The sequence below is a fragment of the Mus musculus genome, chromosome 14 (assembly GCF_000001635.26).
Source record: "Mus musculus strain C57BL/6J chromosome 14, GRCm38.p6 C57BL/6J".
NCBI classification, from domain to species: domain Eukaryota; kingdom Metazoa; phylum Chordata; class Mammalia; order Rodentia; family Muridae; genus Mus; species Mus musculus.
This window is the reverse complement of record NC_000080.6, coordinates 101713987-101736615: the sequence shown is the minus strand read 5'-3', so window position 1 is coordinate 101736615 and position 22629 is coordinate 101713987. Positions and strand designations below refer to the sequence as shown.

The window sequence follows — 22629 nt, the reverse complement described above, 5'->3', positions numbered from 1 at the left end:
TCATGTTGTGCTCGGCAAGCATTGGCAGACATCATTCCAAATACTCAAGGGAAGAATACCTTCGAGCCCTCGGCGACTTGTCTCTGATGGAAAAGCAAATCCTACGGTACCAGACGGTAAGAAGAAGGTGATGTCCATGGGAAAAGGGACGAAACGGCAGAAGTGAAGTCTAACTGAAGAGACTTCACATAAGGGTGGTTTAGCCTAAATGTGAAGAAACTAGGAATTTCTCGGTAACGGGCTGGTCCCTAAATGCCAACATGGAAGGAAGGAACTGTGCTGTATGCATAGGGAGATACAGGCACTCTTAGAGAGCACTAATGCTTTTCACTTAATATCTCCTTTAACTGCACAAACACCAGGGGCTTGATGGGAGAAAACTGCACAAGTAGTTAGGAAGAAAATGACAGAAAAATAAGATAAATAAGTAAGGCAGAGGACAAAGAATGACATGGTAAGGATTGTGGCCTCTAAAATTGTTTCACTAAACACATTTATAAAAATGAAAGTAAATAATTTTCATATGACTTCCCAGAAAGTAAGGAATTATTAAGATCAGGTGTATACTTGGAGAAAATTTCTATAAAACAGCCAGTATAAGAACTGCCTATGTGACTTTTTATTCTTTTTAGTTGTATATATGCATATGTGTATGTGTATACATGTGTGTATACATTCTTTTAATGTGTATATGTATATATGTATGCATGTGTGTATGTGTGCATTCTTTTCAAAATGTACGTGTACATGTGTGTGTGTATCCTTTTTAATGTATGCATGCAGGTGTATGCATGTGCATGTATGTATGTGTATGCACGTGTGTATAAGTGTGTGCCTTTTTAAATATGTACATGCATGTGTGTATGATTGTGTGCATGTGTGTGCATGTATATATTTTTTAATGTGTATGTATGTAATGTATGTATGTACATGTGTGTGTATGTATGTATGTATGTATTCATTCTTTGTAATGTGTGTGTGCAGGTGTGTATGTATATACATATCTTTGTGTGTATATGTATGCATGGGGTGGGAGGCATGTCCATTGTCACACAGATGGCCAGAAAAGTTTATTGGATCCCCTGGGGCTAGAGCTATAGGTGGTTGTGACCTGGGACTTATACTTAAGTGCTCTGACTGAGCAGTGACAAACGAAATGGTGAGTTAAGTGGCTTTTATGGTAACCCATATAGACTTAAAGAAGTGGGGTCTGTTCCACCAACCATGAGTACTTACTTACATGTGTAGACAGTGAAAGGAAACAACGTAGGAAATAGAAGTGAAGAACAGCTACAGCCCCACTGGTTATACCTGGCACTCATCTTATTTGAACATGACTTGAACAGTAGGCTGCTAGTGATTGACTCAGACACAGCTATTTGTTACAAGTATACTCCACTTACATATCTCATTAAGTTCACTATACCAAAAAACGTTACAGTTCAACTTGGCAGTTGAATGGCATGTATTGCCAGGTGGTGGTGGTGGTGCATGCCTTTAATCCTAGCACTTGGAAGGCAGAACAGTAAGTGGATCTGTGAGTTGAGGGCCAGCCTGGTCTACAGTGTGAGTTCCAGGACAGTGAGGGCTGCACAGAGAAACCCTATCCAGAAGAAGAAGAAGAAGAAGAAGAAGAAGAAGAAGAAGAAGAAGAGGAGGAGGAGGAGGAGGAGGAGGAGGAGGAGGAGGAGGAGGAGGAGGAGGAGGAGGAGGAGGAGGAGGAGGAGGAGGAGGAGGAGGAGGAGGAGGAGGAGGAGGAGGAGGGGGGGAAAAGGGAAGAAGGAAGGAAGAGGGAGGGAGAGAGGATAAAAGGAAGGAAGAAAGAAGGGAGGGAGGGAGGGAGGAAAGGAAGGAAGGAAGGAAGGAAGGAAGGAAGGAAGGAAGGAAGGAAGGAAAGAAGAAAGAGAGAGAGAGAGAGAGAGAGAAAGAAAGAAAGAAAGAAAGAAAGAAAGAAAGAAAGAAAGAAAGAAAGAAAAAAGAAAAGAAAGAAAGGAAATTACATGTATTACTAAATATGCTCCTCTGAATTTAGAAACGTTTCCAAATGAATATTTGTCACTATATTTCAAAAGCAACAGCACACATACAAGAGTGTTCTCTTGCCCTATAGACTACACTGGTGTTCAGTGATCATTCGGTATCTTACAGACCTGAGGTCCACAGCCATGGATAGAAAGGATACAGTTTAGTGAGGATGAAGGGTAGAACTGTGCTTATATCAGTGGTGGACCCAGAAAGTACCATTGTTTAAAACCAAGGGATTCTTTACTTTTCTAAACTCCTTCTGCACAGAGGCAAGCCAAAGAGCCCTAGGGACAGACCGTCTTTGAAGGATAAAACTTAGGACACGTAGAAGACCAGACCAATGGGAAGTAAACAAAGAGCCAGGGCTCTTATTCTGATGCCAAACTTGGCGATGTACTCACGCTGGCACCCTTCTGTGCTTTTACAAGATCATAGTGATACTGAAAGACTCAAACCCAGAGATAGCAGGAAGGGGGTGGGGGAGGAGCAGGGCAAGGAAGCAGCGAATCAAGTGAGCCATAAACACAGCTCTGCCTAAGTGGCATACCTAGAGAGCAAAAAGAACTCACAGCCTGGAAACCAGTGATCAAGCTGTGAACTGCACCCCTGGTGTTTAATCTCATCAGTACTTTATCTGTTTAAGTTAAGGGTTTGTCCCTAAGCAGACAGAGGAAACTATTAGGTATAGGAAATTAAAAGGCACAGCAGAAGCGAACTAAAATTAGTGAGTCTAGGCTGTGTTTTCAACCACTCCATCATCTACTCTATGACCTTGCTAGGAGGGCTTTGCCTGCAAACCACTGCTCACGCTGTTTTAAACCAATGTTTAATCATAAACTAGCCCTGCTACATTATTAATATTCCAAACCACATTTCCACCTAGATAATCATCTGATGTCATTCTGTCGCAATATCTAGAAGGGATCCAGTTCCACATTTGTTTTCACTGCAGAATTAATTCCCGAGTGGACAAACCTGCTTAGTGTCTTCATTTTTTTTTCTTAAGAATCGAAGTATAATTTCAAATGAAGCAAAAGAGAAACCAGTAGAGTGACAAGAGTCATCACATCCCACTTGCTCCATACATCCCCTCAAAATAAACTTTAACTACATCAATTTTTTGTGTGAAGAATAGCACGTTATGCATTTGCCGTCACTGGTGAGAAATGGGAAGCTCAGACTGACATGAAGTCCGGTCATCATTTAAAGTTGTACAAGGTTATTGGAGTTTCTGGACCTTGGGAGACTCAAAACTGCAGCTGAAGGGGTGAGGCAGGTAGCTCAGTGGATGAGCACCTATGTCATACGTGAGGTGGCTATGTTTAGTCCCCCGCCACACCACAGTAGAAAAATATAGTTCCCTATAAAACTTTAGGTGACGATTTAGACAGCAGGCTATCTTCTCTGCAATACTACAGGTTATGGCACATGTACATACCTAAACACGTGAGATAAATGAATCAGAAGCCATGTAGAGAAAACTCACAGAAAGAACAAAGAAGAGAAGATTAACAAACAAGAGAACTGTATGATACTATCTCATTCATGGTCCAAAATGCTTCAGAAAATACCTTGAAATTAACACTTTATCTTCAAACTAAGGGTCCTCTTGAAAGCAATGGGCTGTGTGGCAATGAAAGTCAGACATTCTGCTCTTTGGACAAAGGAATGTCTTTAATATGTGTGTGCTTTAGTCGAAAAAACAAAACAAACACAAACAAAAACCCTAACAAGAGAACCAACTAGCATGACTTCAAATGCCCAGGGTCCTCCTAAAGAATAGATGATAAAATTTTTAAATAAGAACATGAGGCCAGGCATGATACTGAACACCTTCAGTGCCAGCACTCTAGAACCAGAACAGGTAATCTCCAAGAGTTCAAAGCCAGCCTGGTCTACATAACGAGTTCCAGGATATCCAAGCCTCCCATGTCTGGAAATAAATAAGTGAATAAATAAACAAATATGAATACAAAACCCATTCAAATATCTTCAAGAACATTTAACAGTAGTCCAACTAGTGTGAGGAGTAAAAAAAATTAATTTTAATTTCTGTAACTATATTAAAGGAATCTGACAGTAGCTTTAGAAACTCTGTACTCTCTGTAAATAAGGAACATACCAAGTTGTCAAAGCACTGCTGCTAAGCCTTTCCACAGGCTGGGACTGAGGGAGAAGATGCACACACATAATGATTATCTTTCAGACCATCACACTTGCAAGGAGGTCATAGTATGCAAATTGTTCGCAGAACTTTTACACAACTGTAAGCGTGCTAAGATACACAAATAGTATTGACTTTCTTAAGATCCAGATACTAACCCCTGGGTAAGAAAAGAACGCTATGCACAGTTTCAGAAACAAGTATAAGTCTTGCAACACCACCTATAAACTGTGAATGACCCCAAATTGCCAATACCACCCAGACTCAGGGGGTGTGAATGGAAATGGCCCCTTCCCCCTTCCATCCCATACACTCATATGAAAAAAGTGAATGGTGACTTCAGCTTGCTTTCTGAAACCATGCAGCGCAAACACCACTGATGGAAAATTACAGGTAAAGCCTTGATTTTTCCAGGTTTATGAAGGAGCAAAGTTATTTTTTCTCTTAACTCCATTGCTGGGATTTTTCCACTCTCATTTCAATTCTGAATGCAGTGTTTGTAACTTCTCCCAGCCTTCCATACCCTTCCTCCCATCTCTCCAAGTCACCTTGGCACAGCTCAAAGTTTCAGCCTTTAAAGACACCAAAAGCTACCATCTGAGACACTTCTACCATCTAGAAAGTGAGGTCACTCATATCTCCTGCCCTCTTACTATACAGAAGTATAACATTTAACATTTATTTTTTTTCCTCATAAGTACATGATATTTTTAAAATGTGTATGTGTGTGTGAGTGTTTGTAGGTGTGTATGTGTGTATGTATGTGTATGTGTTTGTAGGTATATATATATGTGTGTGTGTGTGTGTATGAGCGTGTGTGAGTATGTGTGTGTTTGTAGGTATGTATGTATGTGAGTGTGTATGTGTGTATTTGTAGGTATGTATATGTGTGTGTGTGTGTGTTTGTAGGTATGTATGTGTGTGTGTGTGAGTGTTTGTAGGTATGTGTGAGTATGTATGTGTGTGTGTGTGTGTGTGAGCATTTGTAGGTATGTATGTGTGTGTGTGTGTGAGCATTTGTAGGTATGTATGTGTGTGTGTTTGTAGGTATGTATGTGTGTGTATGTGTGTGTGTGTGTGTTTGTAGGTATGTATGTGGATGTAGATTCCGATGGGGGTTGGGGTATATACTTGGAAGCCACCATTTTGGCTAAGTCACACTGAATACTTCTGCCTCAGCAGCCCTGCCTGTCCTGGAGTTGCAATGGCTTTTTTCCACGGGTGCTAGAGACCCAAAAGCAGGTCCTCAAGCTAGTGGGACCCTACATGTATTTCTTTAAAACATAAAATAAAATGACTTTTAAAGAACTAGCTTCCCCTATATTCTTAGTAGCCTAATTTGAATTTTTAGGTAGATTGAGGGGCTGCAGGCGTGATTCAGGAGTAGCCGCTCTTATCTAGCATGTCCCAGGCCCTGAATTAAATTCCCTAGCTGTTGGATAAAACAGCATGTGGCACCACTAACTCCAAAATGACGTCAGGGTTGGTGTGGGCAACAATTTTATAACCATCAGTTATTCTGAGTCCCACTTTGGGAAGGATTCTTTTGACCCATCCGGAAAGTCACCTCATAAGTCTAGAGTTGTAACTCGGTACTAGAGCCCAGGTGTGGGGTGCCTTGAGTTCATTCACAAGCACAACCCACCTAGGTGGTCAGCAACGGAATAAAACAGGCTAGTCCGAAGGCGACCATGTAGAGACTATCTCTCCTTCGTGACAATAAAAGGAACAGAAGATCTTGTCTGTGAGGCACAGCTGGAAGAATAACAAGCCGTCTGTAAAGGAGCTTAGGATATTTTAGTTTCTCAACTGGAGAGGAAGAGAGCGGGAGAGGGAAGGATGGCAGCCCCCCAACTCTCTAGGCTCACACCCCGTGCTGAATACACTGGCTACCCAGGTGCGTGATAAGCAACTGCATCCCGAAGAAATGCGCCCGAGGTCCCCAGCCTAGCTCTGTGCCCCGCTTTTTGGGAAGTGCGATACCCAAACCTGGTGGACAAGCGCTGGGAGATCTGCAAGAAAGTCTGAGGAGGGCTAGGCATCAGAAGACTAGAGAGGGAAATTTTGCACTGTACCCAAAACTGCCTCTTTACTCAGCCTAGGTCACCGGACGGACGTAAGCTCAGATTGGTGGGAAACCCAAGAAGACTCAGGCACGGAAAGTGTAAATTCATCTGTAAAGAACTGGAAAAGACACTCACCTCCACCCATCTCTGAGCCTCTGCGAATGCAACAGAGCAATCGGCCTCGGCGTCCTCCATCCCTTCCATGTCTAGGGCAAGAGAGGGAGAGGAGCAGCTCAGTGGGTGCGCGCCGGGACCCAGAGCTCCCACGCCACGCGTCCCCCGCCCTTTGTAGCGACGTGCAGTTTGAGTTCAGGAACCTAGAAGAATTTGCAGGAGTTGCTTTCTCCAAACTCTAGAAATCGGCTCAAGTTCAGCCTGACTGGAGCAGGAGGAGGTGAAGAGGCAACTGGAAGCGGTGTGCAGAAGGAGCCGGGACTCCTGGGAACTTCAAAAGTCGCAAGCGCTGTCACCGCCCTCGACAGTAGCCCCGCCCCGGCCCACCCCCTACGGGCCGGTCCCAGCTTCCGTCCTTGCCCCTCGCCAGGGTCCTTGCAGCCACCTCTCTGGTCAGAATTATCTGGGCGGGGAGATGCGCCCCAGCCGGCATCCTTCCCGCCTCTACCCGCCTTCCCAGTCCCGGGCTCTCTCGGGAGGCGGCGCCCCTTCTGCCTGCGGCCTGACATACCAGGAATAGCTGCACACAATTGCACCTTTCCGGGCCAAGAAACTTCCCCCGCGGGGACGCGGAGCCACCAGGCCTCCACGCCACTACCCTCCGGCTCCACGGAGCTCGCTGACCGGTCCCAGATGCTGCGCGGTCCCCGCTACTGCCCCGGCTTCCGGCCGCAGGTGAGGGTACCGGCCTGGGCACTGGCGGCTGGTCCCCTAGTCTGGGCTGGCGTCGCTCCTCCCCCGATCGCAGGTGGGTCCGTGGGGAAGACCTGTGGCTTCATTTCCCCTCTCGCCTCAAGGGTACGGTGAACCGAAGGAACTTGGCTTTTCTCCCACCTCTCCTGCCTGCTTGGCCCAGTTCTGGACATTGGCCCGCCCTCCCCCGGAGAATCAAAACCTGTACCCTTCGTGGTGTGGCAAAGGTGACTGGTTATTCAGAGTGAGCAGAGAGTTTGAGTAAGTGCTCGGGGCCTGGCCAGCAAAGTGCACAGGTGGTCCAATGCCCCGCGATCTCTCCAAGGAAACTCTGGGGACTCTCTGGGCTCCAACCAGGGTACTTGACCTATGGAAGAAGATAAGATCAGCCCTTCTTTTCTGGAGGAGACGCAACATTTCATTCTTTTTTTCTTTTCTTTTTTTTTTCTTTTTTTTCTTTGTGTGTGTGTGTGTGTGTGTGTGTGATTAAAGAAATTTTCAAACGTATGGCAGAGAATCTTGTCTACGGAAACAGCCTAGCTTCTGTTTAATGATCATTAGCACTTGGGCTTATCTCACTATAGAGAGGTTTAAAGTAGGATACATTTCAGCTCTAAATATCCCAGGATACAGTTCATCTTTAACGAACACTATCCTGCAATATCATAGACCATTTTCACATGTAACTAAATAAAGCCAATAAAATTGCTAATCAACCGGGCTCGGATTTCCCTAGGATGCCAAAGCGTCCTTTGCAGCTGACTTACCTAGACCTCGAGGCAATCAGAGAATCTGCATTCCGTTTGATTGCGGATTTTTTACCCTAGAAGGGCCTCCTCCTCAAGCCCCTTCTTCCTTTTTTGGAATGGCATCGTGTGTTGAAAGAAACAAGTTGCCTTCTGGATTTGTCTTATGGCTTCTTTGTGGTGTCTTCACCACATTTCTCTCCCAGTACTTCCTGCCTCCTGGAAGTTAGATCTAAAGGCTGGGTTGGAACCCACTTGCTCTTGTGAATGAAGACCATCTGGATTGGGGTGATGGTTTCTGTTTATCCCGAAGCCTTATTTTTTTTTTTTTTTAATTGGCCTGCTGTAATCACTGGGTCTGCTTAGAAGAGCTGGCTGACAAACTTCAGGGATTATTCTTGCTATGGCAGGAGGCCACTGACTGGACCATCCCTCTCTGCCTGCTGCCTACACTCTTATTAGGCCAAACCCTAGAGGAGAGTGGGATGGTTAAAGAAAACAGGAAGATGTTTCTCTCCTTTTCTCTATCACAAAACTGCTGTCTTTGGCAAACATGAAGTAAAAACTTAATATAACGCGAAATGGTTTTATTTAAGGGAGCGAGGGAAGGGTTGATGTTTTGAGGCAAGCCCTCATTAGTGTAGGCTATAATGGCCTGGAATTCATGCCAATCCCCATACCTTGGTTGGCCAGTCCAGTGCTGAAATTACAAGTGTGAGCTACCACCCTGATAAAGACACAAAATATCATACTGAAATACATAGAATACCAGAGCTTCAGTATTGCCAGTGCAGCGGGACAGGAAGTTCTTAGGATTCCTATATAAGCACATGCTATCTGAAATGCCTCCTGTGGTCACAAGTGGTTTGAACAAGAAATGCCCACCCTAGACACAAGTATGTGAACACTTGGTCCCCAGCTGTTTGGAGGGGCTATAGAACCTTTAGGAAGTGCAGGCTTGCTGGAGAAGTATGTCGCTGGGAGCTGGGTTTGGGTGTTTACAGCTTCACCTTGCTTCCAGCTTGTGCTCTCTCTCTCTCTCTCTCTCTCTCTCTCTCTCTCTGTCTCTCTGTCTTCTGGGTGTGGTTAAAAAGCCTCCCTAGCTGTTATGGACCCTGAGGCAAAATAAACTATCATGAGTTGCTTTAGTCATGGTGTTTTCTCACAGGAAAATAAGCAACTAATACATTGCTGCAGAGCCCAATGTTTCACTCTGCAGGCAGCTGCCCAGGATGAGAAGTGCACAGGCCTGGGACCCAGAACAACTTAGGTTATCAGATACCAGATCTCCAGTTTCATCGTCTGAGAAGTGTGGAGACAGTAACATCTCAAAAGGATCATTTTATTTTTTTAATTTAATTTATTTATTTATTTGGCTTTTGGAGTCAGGGTTTCTCTGTGTAATACTGGCTGTCCTGGAATTCACTGTGTAGACCAGGCTGGCCTCAAACTCAGAAATCTGCCTACCTCTGCCTCCCAAGTGCTGAGATTAAAGGTGTGCACCACCACTGCCCAGTGAAAGGATTGTTTTATAAAACAATTAAATATGATGGTATTTGTAAAAGCCCATGAGTATACATACCACAAAAGAGGTATTCTTTTCTTTTGGGCACACTGTGTGTGTGTGAGCGCACATGCGCGCACACGAGCACACGTATCTGCTTTCACATACAGAATTTTCCTACTGAGTGGGGATGCCATTTTACTTGTTCAAATGAAGATATTGCAAGAAGTATAGAACCATGAAAATGGTTTAAAGTCAACTTGGCCACCAGCCACGGCTCATCTTAAGGAGTTAAGGCAGCAGGTTGACGACTCAGAACACCTAAGCATAATTCTTTGCTTCATTATTTCATGGAAATTAAATATCTGGGACCAGTGAGATGGCTCAGCAGGAAAAGATGCTTGATGCCAAGGCTGACTACCTGAATTTGATCTGGAAGCTCATATGGCAGAAGAAAAAAACAGATTCCTGTAAGTTGTCCTCTGACCTTTATACATGTGCTGAAATACATGTGTGTGCATGCACACACACACACACACACAAATACAAACATAATAAAAAAGTTAAGCATCCTGCATACATATGGTGCACAGCCATACACTCAGGTCAGGCACACAAAACAAGATGAGATGTTTAAATAGTTTAAAAAGTTAAGCATCAGAAAATGTGTTGTCCAAGAAAAGTTAGGGTACTTTTCAATATTTAGAAAACATAGAGGAGAGCTTGTGGCTCATACCTTTAGTCACAGCACTCAGGAGGCTGATGACGGAGGGCAGGAAGCCCCAGGCCAACCTGGGCTACAGAAAAAATTAAGTAAACAAGCAATATAGTTGCACTGTTTTCTATGCATTAGCAATGGGATGCAATGTTCATTTAATTGGTGAAATGAGGGCCACAATCTTTCTAGAAACTCATTTTACACACATGGCTAAAAATCCCCATGGTCTATTTAAGGGACTGCATCCTAAAGACAAATACAGACTGAACATCTGCAACGGATGCAGACATGTCCCACCCAAACCTTCTTTTTTAGGAAAACTTGCAGCCCAACACTGGGAAGTATGGTCACACATCAGGATGTGTGACGCTTCCAGCTGTCACACATCCTAGGTTGGCCTCTACCGCAGAAGCAGCCTCACCTGGGGCCATGCTTTCTCAGAGCAGCTGTCTCCTCTACTGACTGAATTCAGACAGAAAACCTCGGCTGTCCGTTTTCAGCCTTGTGACGGACAAGGCTAGTTGGTCTTCTCCAGTGGATCCTGGGGTTGATTGATTTACTCATCTTGTGTAAGCTTCTATGTAGCTTCCCCTACCCATGGAATCACACTCCTTTCACCAGCTCTGATTCCTGCTCCTGTCTTGCACCATAAAATAATCACAATTTGCTCCACTCTCTAGAGAAATCAAAATCAACTGTGAGAACCTTTGTGTGACTGGTTTCAAAGTCAGAATCCCAAAGAAATCAAGACCTCCCCTAATTGAGGAGGTAGAATAGATAGAAGTTCCTCCCTGGAGTTAGATACCATGCCATCATTAAAAAAAAACATAAGATAGTCAATGACACAGAAAGAGGCTTAAAATATACTACAAAGAGCAAGATATAGGTGAGTGCCCCTGGGTTTCACCTACTTGAGAGAATAGAGCAGGAGGATTATTTGAGCCAGAAATAGCAGACCAGACTGGACAACTTAGTAAGCCCCTATTACAAATATATAAATTCATTAAATATATTTCTAGGAGGAAAAATACTATATATATATATATATATATATTTTCCCTTAATGCAGCATCTTAAATCAGGAATATATTTTTGAGGCAGAATATCTTGTAGCCCAGACTATCCTTAAACTTTCTCTGTAGCAAAGGCTGGACTTGAACTCCTGATTTTTGTCTTAGTTTTTCACATTGCAGGGTTACAATTGTGTGCCATCAAGACCAGCTAACTGTTAATATTTTTGAAATTAATGAATGTTACTACATAGTAAACAAGGGGGGGGCTTAACAATGTCTATTACTAGTAGCCCTGGCTATCCTGAAACTCATTTTGAAGAACAGGCTGGCCTCAGACTCAGAGATCCACCTGTCTCTGCCTCACAAGTGCTGGGATTAAAGATGTGCACCACCATACCTAGGTCCCCATCCCCACCCCACCCCACCCCTGTACATTAGTTTTGTAAGTGAGAAAACTTGTATGACACAAATGTTTTCAAACTTGACTTTGCATCTCATGCCACAAACTTCAATTTCCTCCTCCTTCTCTGTGATGGTGGACGGTACAGAGCTCACAATTTGTGGCATGATGCTGCACTGCATCTCTCCTCTGCAAGTCTGCCCCATTCCGAGTTCCATCAATCTTCTTTTCCTTGTTTTTCCAGTGGACTCTGTCCTTCCCACCGTTGCTACTTCTTTCATTCAGTTCCTCAGCATTCTGCTAGATTTCAGAAATAGTCTAACATTGCTAAAATATAGGTCTCACATAGTTCTACCCCACTATCCCCATCAATTAAATAACCATGTATTTTTTTGTTTTCTCGGAGCTTCTTTTCTTCTTTAACTGTACATTTTATATTTCCTTTTGCTTCATCGTCTCCTTTCCATTGTAGATCTGCATTAAGAGTTATTACCAATAAGCATGCAACATAGTCAACGTTAGGCTGACTTGAAATCTACTCTGTCAAAAGAAAAATGAATCTATCACTTTTTACTTTAGTCTCAGTCAGATTCTTAGATCAAGGGCAGAAAGCAACCAAATTTCTTGCCAAATTATCACAAAGTTGACCTCTAGTGCAATTGGACTGTTGAAATCCTTGCTTCCTTTTCCTGCTAAGCAGGACCTCCACAGGCTGCATAGCTCTCAGCACTGTCTTCTAAGGTAGGATGGCTCATCAATCCCAGTTTCTAGCATTCAACTGCTTTTCTAGTCTAAAGGTCCAAAGTCTGCCATGAAAAATAAATAATACATGGTAAAAGTCTGTCTGATCAATACCCCACTCCTGGTTCAGACTTCTACATTAGATTACTTTTCTATTATGGTAATAAAGCACCATGACCAATATAATGTAACTTACAAAACAAAGCATTTAATTGGGCCTACAGTTTCAGAGGGCTACGTCCATGAAGGTGGAACAAAGACGTGGCAGGAGGAACAGTGGAGAGATCAAGTGTCAAACGGTAAGCAGCAGGTCAAGAGCACAATGGAAGTTGCTCCAGTCCTTTAAAACCTCAAAGCTGCCTCGGAGTGACCTACCTCTTTCAGCTTGAACACACCTCTCAATCCTTCCCGAGCAATTCTGCCAACTGAGGACCAAGTATTGAGATTCGAGCCCATGGAATTCTTCTCATTCAAACCACCACCCCAGGCTTCTCCCTTGAAACATAAAATGTGCATCTCCTCTTTATCTGCCTGCATTTCTCCTGAAGGCTGCTCTTTCTTTCCTTGCAGAAACCTTAAACCTATCTTGGCAAATTCTGGCTAAGTTGGATATATCTTCTTTATGCAAGCATAACTTCTTCCCCACTTGATGTTGTTGATTTCCTGACTGAGCCAGGTATCTGGTTGGTTTTTGTTTGTTTGGTTGGGTTTTTTTTGGGGGGGGGTGTTTGTTTGTTTGTTTTGAGACAGGGTTTCTCTGTGTACCTTGGCTGTTCTGCAACTCACTCTGTAGACCAGGCTGGCCTCGAACTCAGAAATCTGCCCGCCTCTGCCTCCCAAGTGCTGGGATTAAAGGCGTGCGCCACCACGCCCGGCCCTGGTTGGTTCTTGATTTATAACTCAATATACAGAACAAAGTGTGTCTAGTGTAAGAACAAAAAAAATCACTGATTAGCCAGGAATAGTGGTACACACCTGTAATTCTAGCATGTAGGAGGTAAAGGCAGGAATTCAATATTATACTTGAGTATGTAGTAAGATCAAGACGAGCCTGAGCTACCACAGAAGACCTGTCTCAAAACAAAATCAAAAACAAGAAACAAGAAAAGGAGAAAAGAAAACTTCTGATTATTATTGCAGCCAATGCAAAAATTACTGCAGGGGTTCTTGATAGAAGCATTAAAAACAATGGGAACTAGATAACTCTTTGTTCGGAGGGTCAATCCTACACTGGATACTGTAGGCTATTTAGGAGCCTCCCTTTCTTATTCCTACCAAATGTCAGTACAGTCCCTGTAGATGTACCCATCAAAAGTCTTCAGACACTCACTGCTGAGTGTCCCTCAGGGCAAATTGCCCATATTGGTTATCCCATTATTCTGGGTTCTCAAAGACAGATTGACTCTGTTAGAAAACATTTTGGTACATCAGGAGTGTATCTTAGATCCATGATTCTCGCCACATATGCGTTGAGTATGATTGAAAGGACTTGGGATGAATAGGATGGGAAACTTCTTGGAAGGAAACTGAATGATGTCAGGGCAAAGGGATGAGGGATCTGGTACTGGGCAGAGTTGAAAACAGCAGACGACAGTGGGAATTAGCCTAATAAAATCATTCAAATTTTTATAGAACCTGATCATTGCTCATGACAGTGCTTGCCCTTGTGAATTCACAGACAGCTAACATCCGGATCACATGTGCATTTCTTGTGCTTTCTAGCAGCCTAACTAACAAGAATCACTGCTAGAAAGTAGATAAAGATTATAATATATATAACAATAATTATAATGATCCCATCTCTAATTACTCCATGTCAACCCATTAAAAAAGCATCCTTCAGGGTTAACGATGAGAGGATTATGGTGTTGACAGCCCTTACATAAAGGTATTCAGACAGGAAGGTACAATTCTGTATTTGGACATGAAAGCCTGGGAAGGGAGAGAAGCAGTCTTTAGCTGCATATGTATCAAAAGATGGCCTAGTCGGCCATCACTGGAAAGAGAGGCCCATTGGACTTGCAAACTTTATATGCCCCAGTACAGGGGAACGTCAGAGCCAAAAAGGGGGAGTGGGTGGGTAGGGGATTGAGGGGGTGGGTATGGGGGACCTTTGGGATAGCATTGAAAATGTAAACGAGGAAAATACCTAATAATAAAAAAAAATTGTTTCTCTAGCACTGGAAATGTATATGAAATAAATACCTAATAAAAAAAATTGTTTCTCAAAAAAAAAAAAAAAAAAAAAAAGAAATGAAGGAAATAGGGGAAATGCAAGCACCAGGAAGCCCATGAAGAACTTCGAAAGGTGCGTTCCCCCATCAGCAGGCAGATTGGAGTTCTCAGGGCAGCTTGTGGAGGAGGGGTGCTTTGCCCTAGAGCACTAGGGCAGGGTTCCTAAATGTATCTTCGAATTCTATTGAATGGTTAGCCAGCCAAGAAGCGAGAGACAAGACAAGAAGCTCCTGTTTCTTATCAACCTTCCCCCTGGATGGGCAGACATGTCATTAAGAGATCAACTGAGATGGCAACTTTCAAAACATGGGGCCAAACCAGCAATTTAAAGAGCAGTGGGTTATTTTCTGCCAACAGTAAAGATCTTAAGACGTTTCTGAATCTCTCTTTTCTTCTTTTTTTCCTTTTCTTTTTGAACCTAAAGAAGAATTTTACACCATCCCACTCAAATTATTCACATAAACTTAAGGCATTTCTTTCTCTCAGGGTCTCTCATTACAGCCGGAATTGGGCAGCCATATTGTAATTCTCCAAGTGAGAGCAATGACATCAAAGGGACTTACCCTAGAATTAGCTTTAAAATAATCTATTGGGGCTCCTGGGAAAGAAGGAATGAGCCTGTGTTTACAGAAGTTCTCTCCCTGAAGCTCAGTGAAATGAACAAAATAAAGAGGACATTTTTCCTAGAAAGATATTTTTAGTAAGGATAGTCAAAGCCAAAAATAACCAACTCTCCTTTCCCCTACAACATATTTATGGTTTTCTTTATGTCTTTCTGCTTGGGCAGAGAATTTCTACCTAATCTCCCACTAACTATATTCAACAGGAGAAATAACCTTCCTATGGTCTCAGTTCGTTCTCCTAAAAATATGGGGAAAGACTTAAATATTATTCATACTCTAGAACTGTGATAACTGCCAAGTATTGGGGTGTGACCTATAATTTCGGGTACTCAAGGGTCTGGAGCAGGGGAGTTGTAGGCTTGAAGTCAATCTGGGCTATATTGAAACCCTAGTCCAAAAGATCAAAAATTAAAAAAAAATAATGAAAAAGATGTAACTAAAAGATTAAACTACAGGGCTGGAGAGATGGCTCAGAGGTTAGGAACACTGACTGTTCTTCCAGAGGTCCTGAGTTCAATTCCCAGCAACCACATGGGGGCTCACAACCATCTCTAATGGGATCCAATTCCCTCTCCTGGAGTGTCTGAAGACAGCACATTCACATATATGAAATAAATAAAAATGATTTATTAAAAAAAAAAAAGATTAGACTATAGAACTGACTTGTCCTCAAAACAAGGGGCTCGGGTTGTACCTGTCTTTACCATTTGATCACAGTGATATCAAGCAGTCTATCAACTCTGCACAATGAGAAGCTTTAAACGCACTATGAGCTGGCTTTCCTGACTTCATTCATTGTCCCAGTATGACCAGGAAATTTGTCTTTAGGGAAACAGGTCCTCCCAACCTAAAAGTTAGAACGTGCTTGCCAGATAACCAGCTAAGTCAGAAGACTCTCCAAGAAAGAAGGTGAGGTGCTTTTCAGAGATCAGGGATCAGTTAGTGTTCAAAGGGGTCAGGACCCAAATCACATGGGCTCTGTTTAGTGTTTTGTGAGTTCTTGGACTGGATATAGAAATGGCTCTATTATAGACCTCATTGGTTCCTGTTGGTCAAAAAAATACTAGTCAAACCAAACTAGTTCAGTCCATTGTAATTGAAGTTAAAAAAAAATCCACAGAACAAGAGCTTTCTGTAGACAGAGAAGACACCTGTCTATCTACGTCTTTATTTCTGTTAGTGAAGCAATCCAGTAGGAGAGGAATCACTGTCTAAAACTCTGATATGACTCAGAGTCACACAGCACACAGATACACACACACACGTTCATGTACACATGCATCCATGTGCATCCATGATCTTCTGTTAGGTCTTAACAACATGAACAGTAATGTTGGGGGCATACAGGCAGAAGAATTAAGGGTAAAAGCTTGATGCTGTGTTGCATTTATCATGGACGGGAAAAATTCATTGCTAGAATGCTGACAACTATTTCACTCTGCAACTGTAGATATTCTCCATCTCTGTCTCTTCCACCATAGCTCAAACTCTGAAGTGTGTGCCTTATATGGAGTCTTCTCATTGTATCCAGTGTGTCCCAAAGTAAAACCAGCTCCTGTAGGTAGCAAGTACAATGTTTTCCAAATAGGCCCTCAGGAAGATCTATACAATATTTCATGTGAAGAAACAAGATTAAAATCTATTCCAATCCAAAACTAATTCCCTTCTCAGTTGTAGAAACTTAGGGTAAGGGCTGTACAATAGCTTTTCTGTAGTGGTATCTGAGGACTGATTAATGTCCAACATGAGACAAAGGACCACTGGGAAGGGCCACTGCCTGTCACAGATGGGGAGACTGAAGCCAAAACTGAGACACTAACAGAAGCCAACAACTGAACCAAGATGAATGGTGACACATGCTTTTGAGAAGGCTTGGCGAGGCTGTAGGAAGGCAGGTAAGCAATAGGAAAGGACCAGTGATAGTACAAATTGGGAGGCCAAAATAGGACTGAGGTTGAGTCAAACCTTAACTACATGTAAGATATCAAAAGAACAAATGAGAGAGAAGAGAAGAAAGAGAGGGGGAGAGGAGGAGAGGGAGAGGGGAGGGGAAGAGAGAGAGGAAGGGAAGGGTAGAAGAAGAAGAATTTGCTGTAAACATTATAATGAAAGACTAATTTTATGTCATAAGTTTTGTTTGTTTGTTTTTGTAAATGCTGCTTTTATTTTCTCAGATGAATGGATGAGATGAGAGCCATACTCAAGCTGTGCAAATACAGGGCTTGAGCTGAGCCCAGGCCATTTCTGTCTCTGTTCTAACTATCCCTAGGCTTAGGCCTGGGAGCTAATCTTCCAAGAGGATCGATTCAATCTGGCTTCTCTCAGCATCTCATTGAATTGCTCTGTTTGGCCTCACACTAACTTTGGCAATCTGTTCTCATCTTCTGGCTCCTTCATGTTCTCTGGCTCGTTCTGTCTTCACCTGTGTCAAGCTTGTTTTCTCTGCAACTTAGATCTGTAAAACTGTCCCAGCAAAACTGTCACACATACACACCTCCACCTCCACCCCACCCCCTCTCTCTGCCTCTTTTCTCTGTTGTTCTCATGAGAGTTGGGCATATCCTATCTCTGACTCAGTCTGTCAACCTTTTCTGATTCATCACTTCCAAATATGGCTGCTTCCTTCTACAAACACAACTTATTTTCATGATTAAGGATTAAAGATGTGTATGAAGGGTGTATCTATAGTCCAGCCAGATCATACTGTAATCCATAATGAGTCTGCATTCCAGATGGATCACATAGGAGTAGAAGGTCTTTGGATGTGATCCTTTGCCAGAGCAGCCAAGTTGCTGAATTAAAATTCCTCTTCTATTCCTCTTCTAGCCAGGCGGTGGTGTCGCACGCCTTTAATCCTAGCACTTGGGAAGCAGAGGCAGGTGGATTTCTGAGTTCAAGGCCAGCCTGGTCTACAGAGTGAGTTCCAGGACAGCCAAGGCTACACAGAGAAACCCTGTCTTGAAAAACCAAAAAATAAATAAATAAAATAAAATTCCTCTTCTGTTTCTTTCTTTTGTGTTTTGTATGCATTATAATGTTGGCGTGTGCCCGTGTATCTTGCATGTGTATGTGGAAGGCCAAGGGTCAACATTGGGTATCATCCTCTATGTTTCTCTACCTTACTGTTCAGACAGGGTCTCTCACTGACCCTGGAACTGGATGATTTAGTTAGACTGACTGACAGCAACGCTTAGGGAGCCTCCTGTCTCCACCTCCCCAGCATTGGGGCTTCCACGCATGCGCCACCAGGCGCCCAGATTTGTGTACAGGTGCTGGAGATCAAACTCAGGTCCTCACACTTACACAGCCCCACAGGTTACAGATTTGTTTCTTAAGAGATTTAAAAATTCTTCCAACTATCACCATTGTACCTTTCTATTTTTTTTCTTTTGAGATGAGATCTGTGTGGTCCAGGCTGGCTAGGAACTCATTATACGCGTCCTCTAACTCAGCTTTTTAAAATAAAGAGAGCCTTTAAAAAGCATGTGCTGCACTTGGGAGGCAGAGGCAGGCGGATTTCTGAGTTTGAGGCCAGCCTGGTCTACAGAGTGAGTTCCAGGACAGCCAGGGCTATACCGAGAAACTCTGTCTGGAAAAACAAAACAAACAAAACAAAAAACAAAAAAACAAAAACAAAAAAGCTTGTGCTCTGAATACCCAGTGGTCAGAAAAAATAATTCATAGTAATTATTTGCCAAAGAAATCACTTACCCATAAAAGCACTACTACCAAGAAAGAAGTTTGTGAGGTGCTAAATTGAAGGAGCTATTCTTCTTGTGCATAGATAAATCACTCAAAGCCAGATACCAGCATTCCCTCTGTTTACTGCTGTATTGAGTAGACTTAATACCTCAGTAGGGTAGTGGTTGTAAATCAGTGTGATCCCAGCCCTAAGCATCATTTCTGGTTTGATCTCTTGAAAAGAGCTCCAGGCTTACATTTCTTAGGGCTCTTAAAAGCACACTTAAGCGTTAGGGGCATTTTAAATTAAAAGTGTACTTACAGACAATTATAAGATTTAGAGAAGAAAGGAGAAAAAAGCTTTCAAAGGAAAATCCAGCAGGATCCTCAGGATAAATGAATGGTACACAAACCTAGACTCCATGGCTTTGAGTGGCTTGGGTGACGTTTTTTGGTAACATTTGCACGTGCCTTTCTACCAGGACATGGAAAGCATGAGAGAAACAGCAGCACACCTCATGCTGTCATCTCCCAGTGCCAGGCCCAAAGAGTGACTACAGACTGGTAAGAGAAGAACCAAGCTTTGCAATCTTGTTGTTACTGACGATCAAAATCCAGTTTGAGGATGTCTGCAAAATCGACTTGATTTTATTTTGGTTGAAGAATTTAGTTCTTGCTTTTCTATTAACTTCTTCCTTTCTGTCCACACAAGCTCCAAAATAAAAGCCAAGTGGAGTTCCACTCCCTTCTCTGTTTTGAAACAGTAATGTACGCAAAGAACCATTCTTGGCTTCCCTGTTATGAAGATATCGGCAATCTACAGAGAAACAGACCTTGCTGAGTGGCTTCCAAATTCCAGGCCTTAGAATGGTATTCTTAATATAAGAATTCCAACTGTAAAAAGCAGGACTCTCACATATTCTTGTCTTCAAAGCACTTATTAAAAAAAAGTAAAATAGGTTTACCCTATACCCATCTATTAACTAACTTGGGCTAGCCCTGCAATTCGAACACCACCTGCAAACCCACCCAAATTTAAATACACATAAAAGAAGCATCAATAATAACAATAATCTGAAATGTTAAAATAATTGCTTAGAGTGATTCCAATCCTATAAGTGTAGCTACCAAGATATATATATATTATATGTATAAATATGTATATAAACATTTACATACAAATAATAACACCCTTCACTGACAAAAGTAAATGATTCAGATAAAAATGTTTTCCTAATGAGCAGTGTCCTTAGGTATAGGATTATTCCAGAAAAGATCAAAATTCTAATCATCCTTGCTAAATTGCATGTCTGCTAACTTCAGCTGTTTTGATTTTTTTTCCAGTTAAATCATTTCTAAGAAACAGCAGTGTGCTGGGCTCCTCAGTGCATGGGAATGAAAGGTGATCTAGTCTTTCCATCTCCTTATTAAATTCTCTTTTAAAAGGTAAATCTGGTGATTCGGGAGATAAACTTTGGAACCACTTTCAATGGAGCCTATTGTTGTACGTGTGAGGGGAGTAAAGATAAATGCCAAATCAATGCCAGCCTTTATGTACGGCATTAATAATTCTCTTACAAAACCTGCATCAAAGTACTTTTGCTTAAGGTATTGAATTGTACCTAGACTACTCAGTGCCAAAAATGAGACAAGGTCTCTCACGGAAAATCTGAGCCCTTGGCTCAGTGAGTAGAAATCCTTTCTACCAACCTAAAGGTCCTGGGGCGCACATGGTAGAAGGAGACAATAAAATTTCACAAGTTTGTCTTCTGAGCTTTCGAATATGTGTGCCTTCTTACCCCATAAATAAACTCAGTGAGGGGGTAGAGAAAAACCAGTCTGAGTTCTGTTTACAATGGAGTGATTTTAGACCATTGTTGAAGGTTCTGAAAACTCTCTTTTAATAGAATCACATTTTGCATCATTACTGCAATGTATGCCATCGGTGAAGTGCTGAGAACAGCAGAATTCCGTTTATGAAGGTCATAAGTTCTAGAATGAAGCGGTTCCCATAATATATCCACTTAGGGGACACCAAGCTTTGGATATAGTTTCGGTGCCATGACCAAGGCATCGTGTGTTGGAATTTAACCCCATTGCAAGACGTAAAATGAGATTGGAATATACTGTGAGATGTGCACCGTTGTGCAGCCTTTGTGGTGATGAGAGTTAAAATCCTTAGCATGGCACCCCCATGACTGGATCCTGGTGTTGCTTCCCATATGTGATGGCTAGTCTTGGTTGCCCAGTTGGCTACATCTGGAATGAACTACAATCCTGAATACTTGTGAGAGACTATTTTTGCTTAGGTGAATTCACTTCTAGTCCAGACCTTTGAGGTAGAAAGACACACACTTTTGATCTAGATCTGGAAGCTGCAAGGCACACCTTTAGTCTGGGCTATACCTTCTGCTCAGAGCCTATCTCTAGAGAGAACACTGAAGAAGGAAGCTCGTGCTTTTTGCTCACTTTCTCAGTCCTACCAAGTCCGTTCCTTCACTGGTATTAGGACCCTACTTCTTCAGAATTTCAGCACCTCCTGAAGACCACAGAGAGACACACAGCCCTATGGACTGAGCAACTTCAATGTTCTTGGACTTTCTGTTCATAGCCTGACCTTGTTGGTTTAGTTGAACAGTAGTCTGTAAGGAATTCTAATACACCCTCTGTGTGTGTGTGTGTGTGTGTGTGTGTGTGTGTGTGTGTGTGTGTGTGTGTGTGAAGAGATTCATTGTATAAGAGAATCCTGGCTAATATATCATGCCATTCCCTCCACTGGTTACAGGCTCTGGAAGCAAGAAGACCATCACCAACTACTTAACCTTACACTCAGAGCCATGAACCAAAAAAAAAAAAACCTTCTTTCCTTGACACCTAAGCAGATTGTGGTCCTGTGTTATTGACATCATAAGGTACAGTGCTATGGTGGGAAATAGTCCTTCCAGGTACTAGGGAAGCTCTTTTCCTCTCTTAAAAAACCCATCAGCTAGAATCTGCAAGTTCTGTGGAAAATGTACCCCTCTTGATGTCCAAGGTCAGAAATAATTCAACTGGACTCAAAAAAAAATCAGTAAAATCTCTCAAAAGTGTGGTCATGGAACCTACAACTTTAGGATCATCAGGGTACTGACTAAAAATAGTACAGTTTCCAGCATCTACCAGCTGTGTTGGAATTTGCATTAACAAGATCTAGGATTTCATGTGCTCACTGAAGCTTGAAGTGTGCAGCCGGACAATTCCCCCACACACCCTGAGTCTCTCTATTATCTCTTTCTTCCCTAAAGGACCTTCAAATCCCTCTGGTGATTGTGCCAGCTAAGACTTCATTTCCCTTGCTCAACTAAGTATCACAATTTTCTCCTTGTCTACCTCCTTCCCCAGATCATGCTAAGCAGTCCCCGAATCCTACCTGAGAGACACTGACAGACTGTGTTTGCTATTGGAAGATATTAAGCTTTGAGGTGATTTGTTAGAAGGCAGATAACAAATATAACCAATATAAGCAGAGGGAAGAAGTCTTGCCTGGATGCTGGTCTTTTCACTCCTGTATCATGGATATAGAGGACACCTATATCAGCAGAACATGTCTGGGAACTCAAAAGAACGCGGCTGGGTGTGTCCCAGCAAGTGCAGAAACATGGCCCTTATACGAACAGCACAAAAGGTTACTAAGACCTTACTTAACAGCTGACTCACGCAGGCAGGAGACTGGCAGATTATGACATTACATATCCTTCATTTAGGGCTCCAGCTGCAAGTTTCTCTGGACATCCAGAGGTGAAGCCTGCATTAGACAGACCCTGCTTGCTAGAAAATGGCTCAGGTGGAAATGACAAAGATGTCATC

General features: G+C 42.6%; 1 protein-coding gene and 1 long non-coding RNA gene across 13 annotated transcripts in view; one reads left to right on the top strand and one right to left on the bottom strand.

The window, feature by feature from the left end:
• The window catches only part of Lmo7 (LIM domain only 7), a 204781-nt gene extending 198093 nt beyond the window's left edge, over nt 1–6688 (bottom strand). For 11 of the 12 annotated variants that reach the window (XM_006519176.3, XM_030247869.1, XM_006519178.3 and 8 more), the window contains exon 1: nt 6391–6605. In XM_006519176.3, the coding sequence (XP_006519239.1) occupies nt 6391–6459 (69 nt within the window). In that variant the 5' untranslated portion in view covers nt 6460–6605. Of the gene's footprint in view, nt 1–6390 lie in introns of all 12 variants that reach the window. The other variant, NM_201529.2, reaches the window with a different exon arrangement.
• A 199-nt stretch (nt 6689–6887) lies between these two features.
• On the top strand, nt 6888–9016 carry Gm9922 (predicted gene 9922). The gene is made up of 2 exons (NR_168926.1): nt 6888–7104; nt 7227–9016. It is a non-coding gene; the product is annotated as a predicted gene 9922 (long non-coding RNA).
• Nucleotides 9017–22629: the final 13613 nt, after the last annotated feature.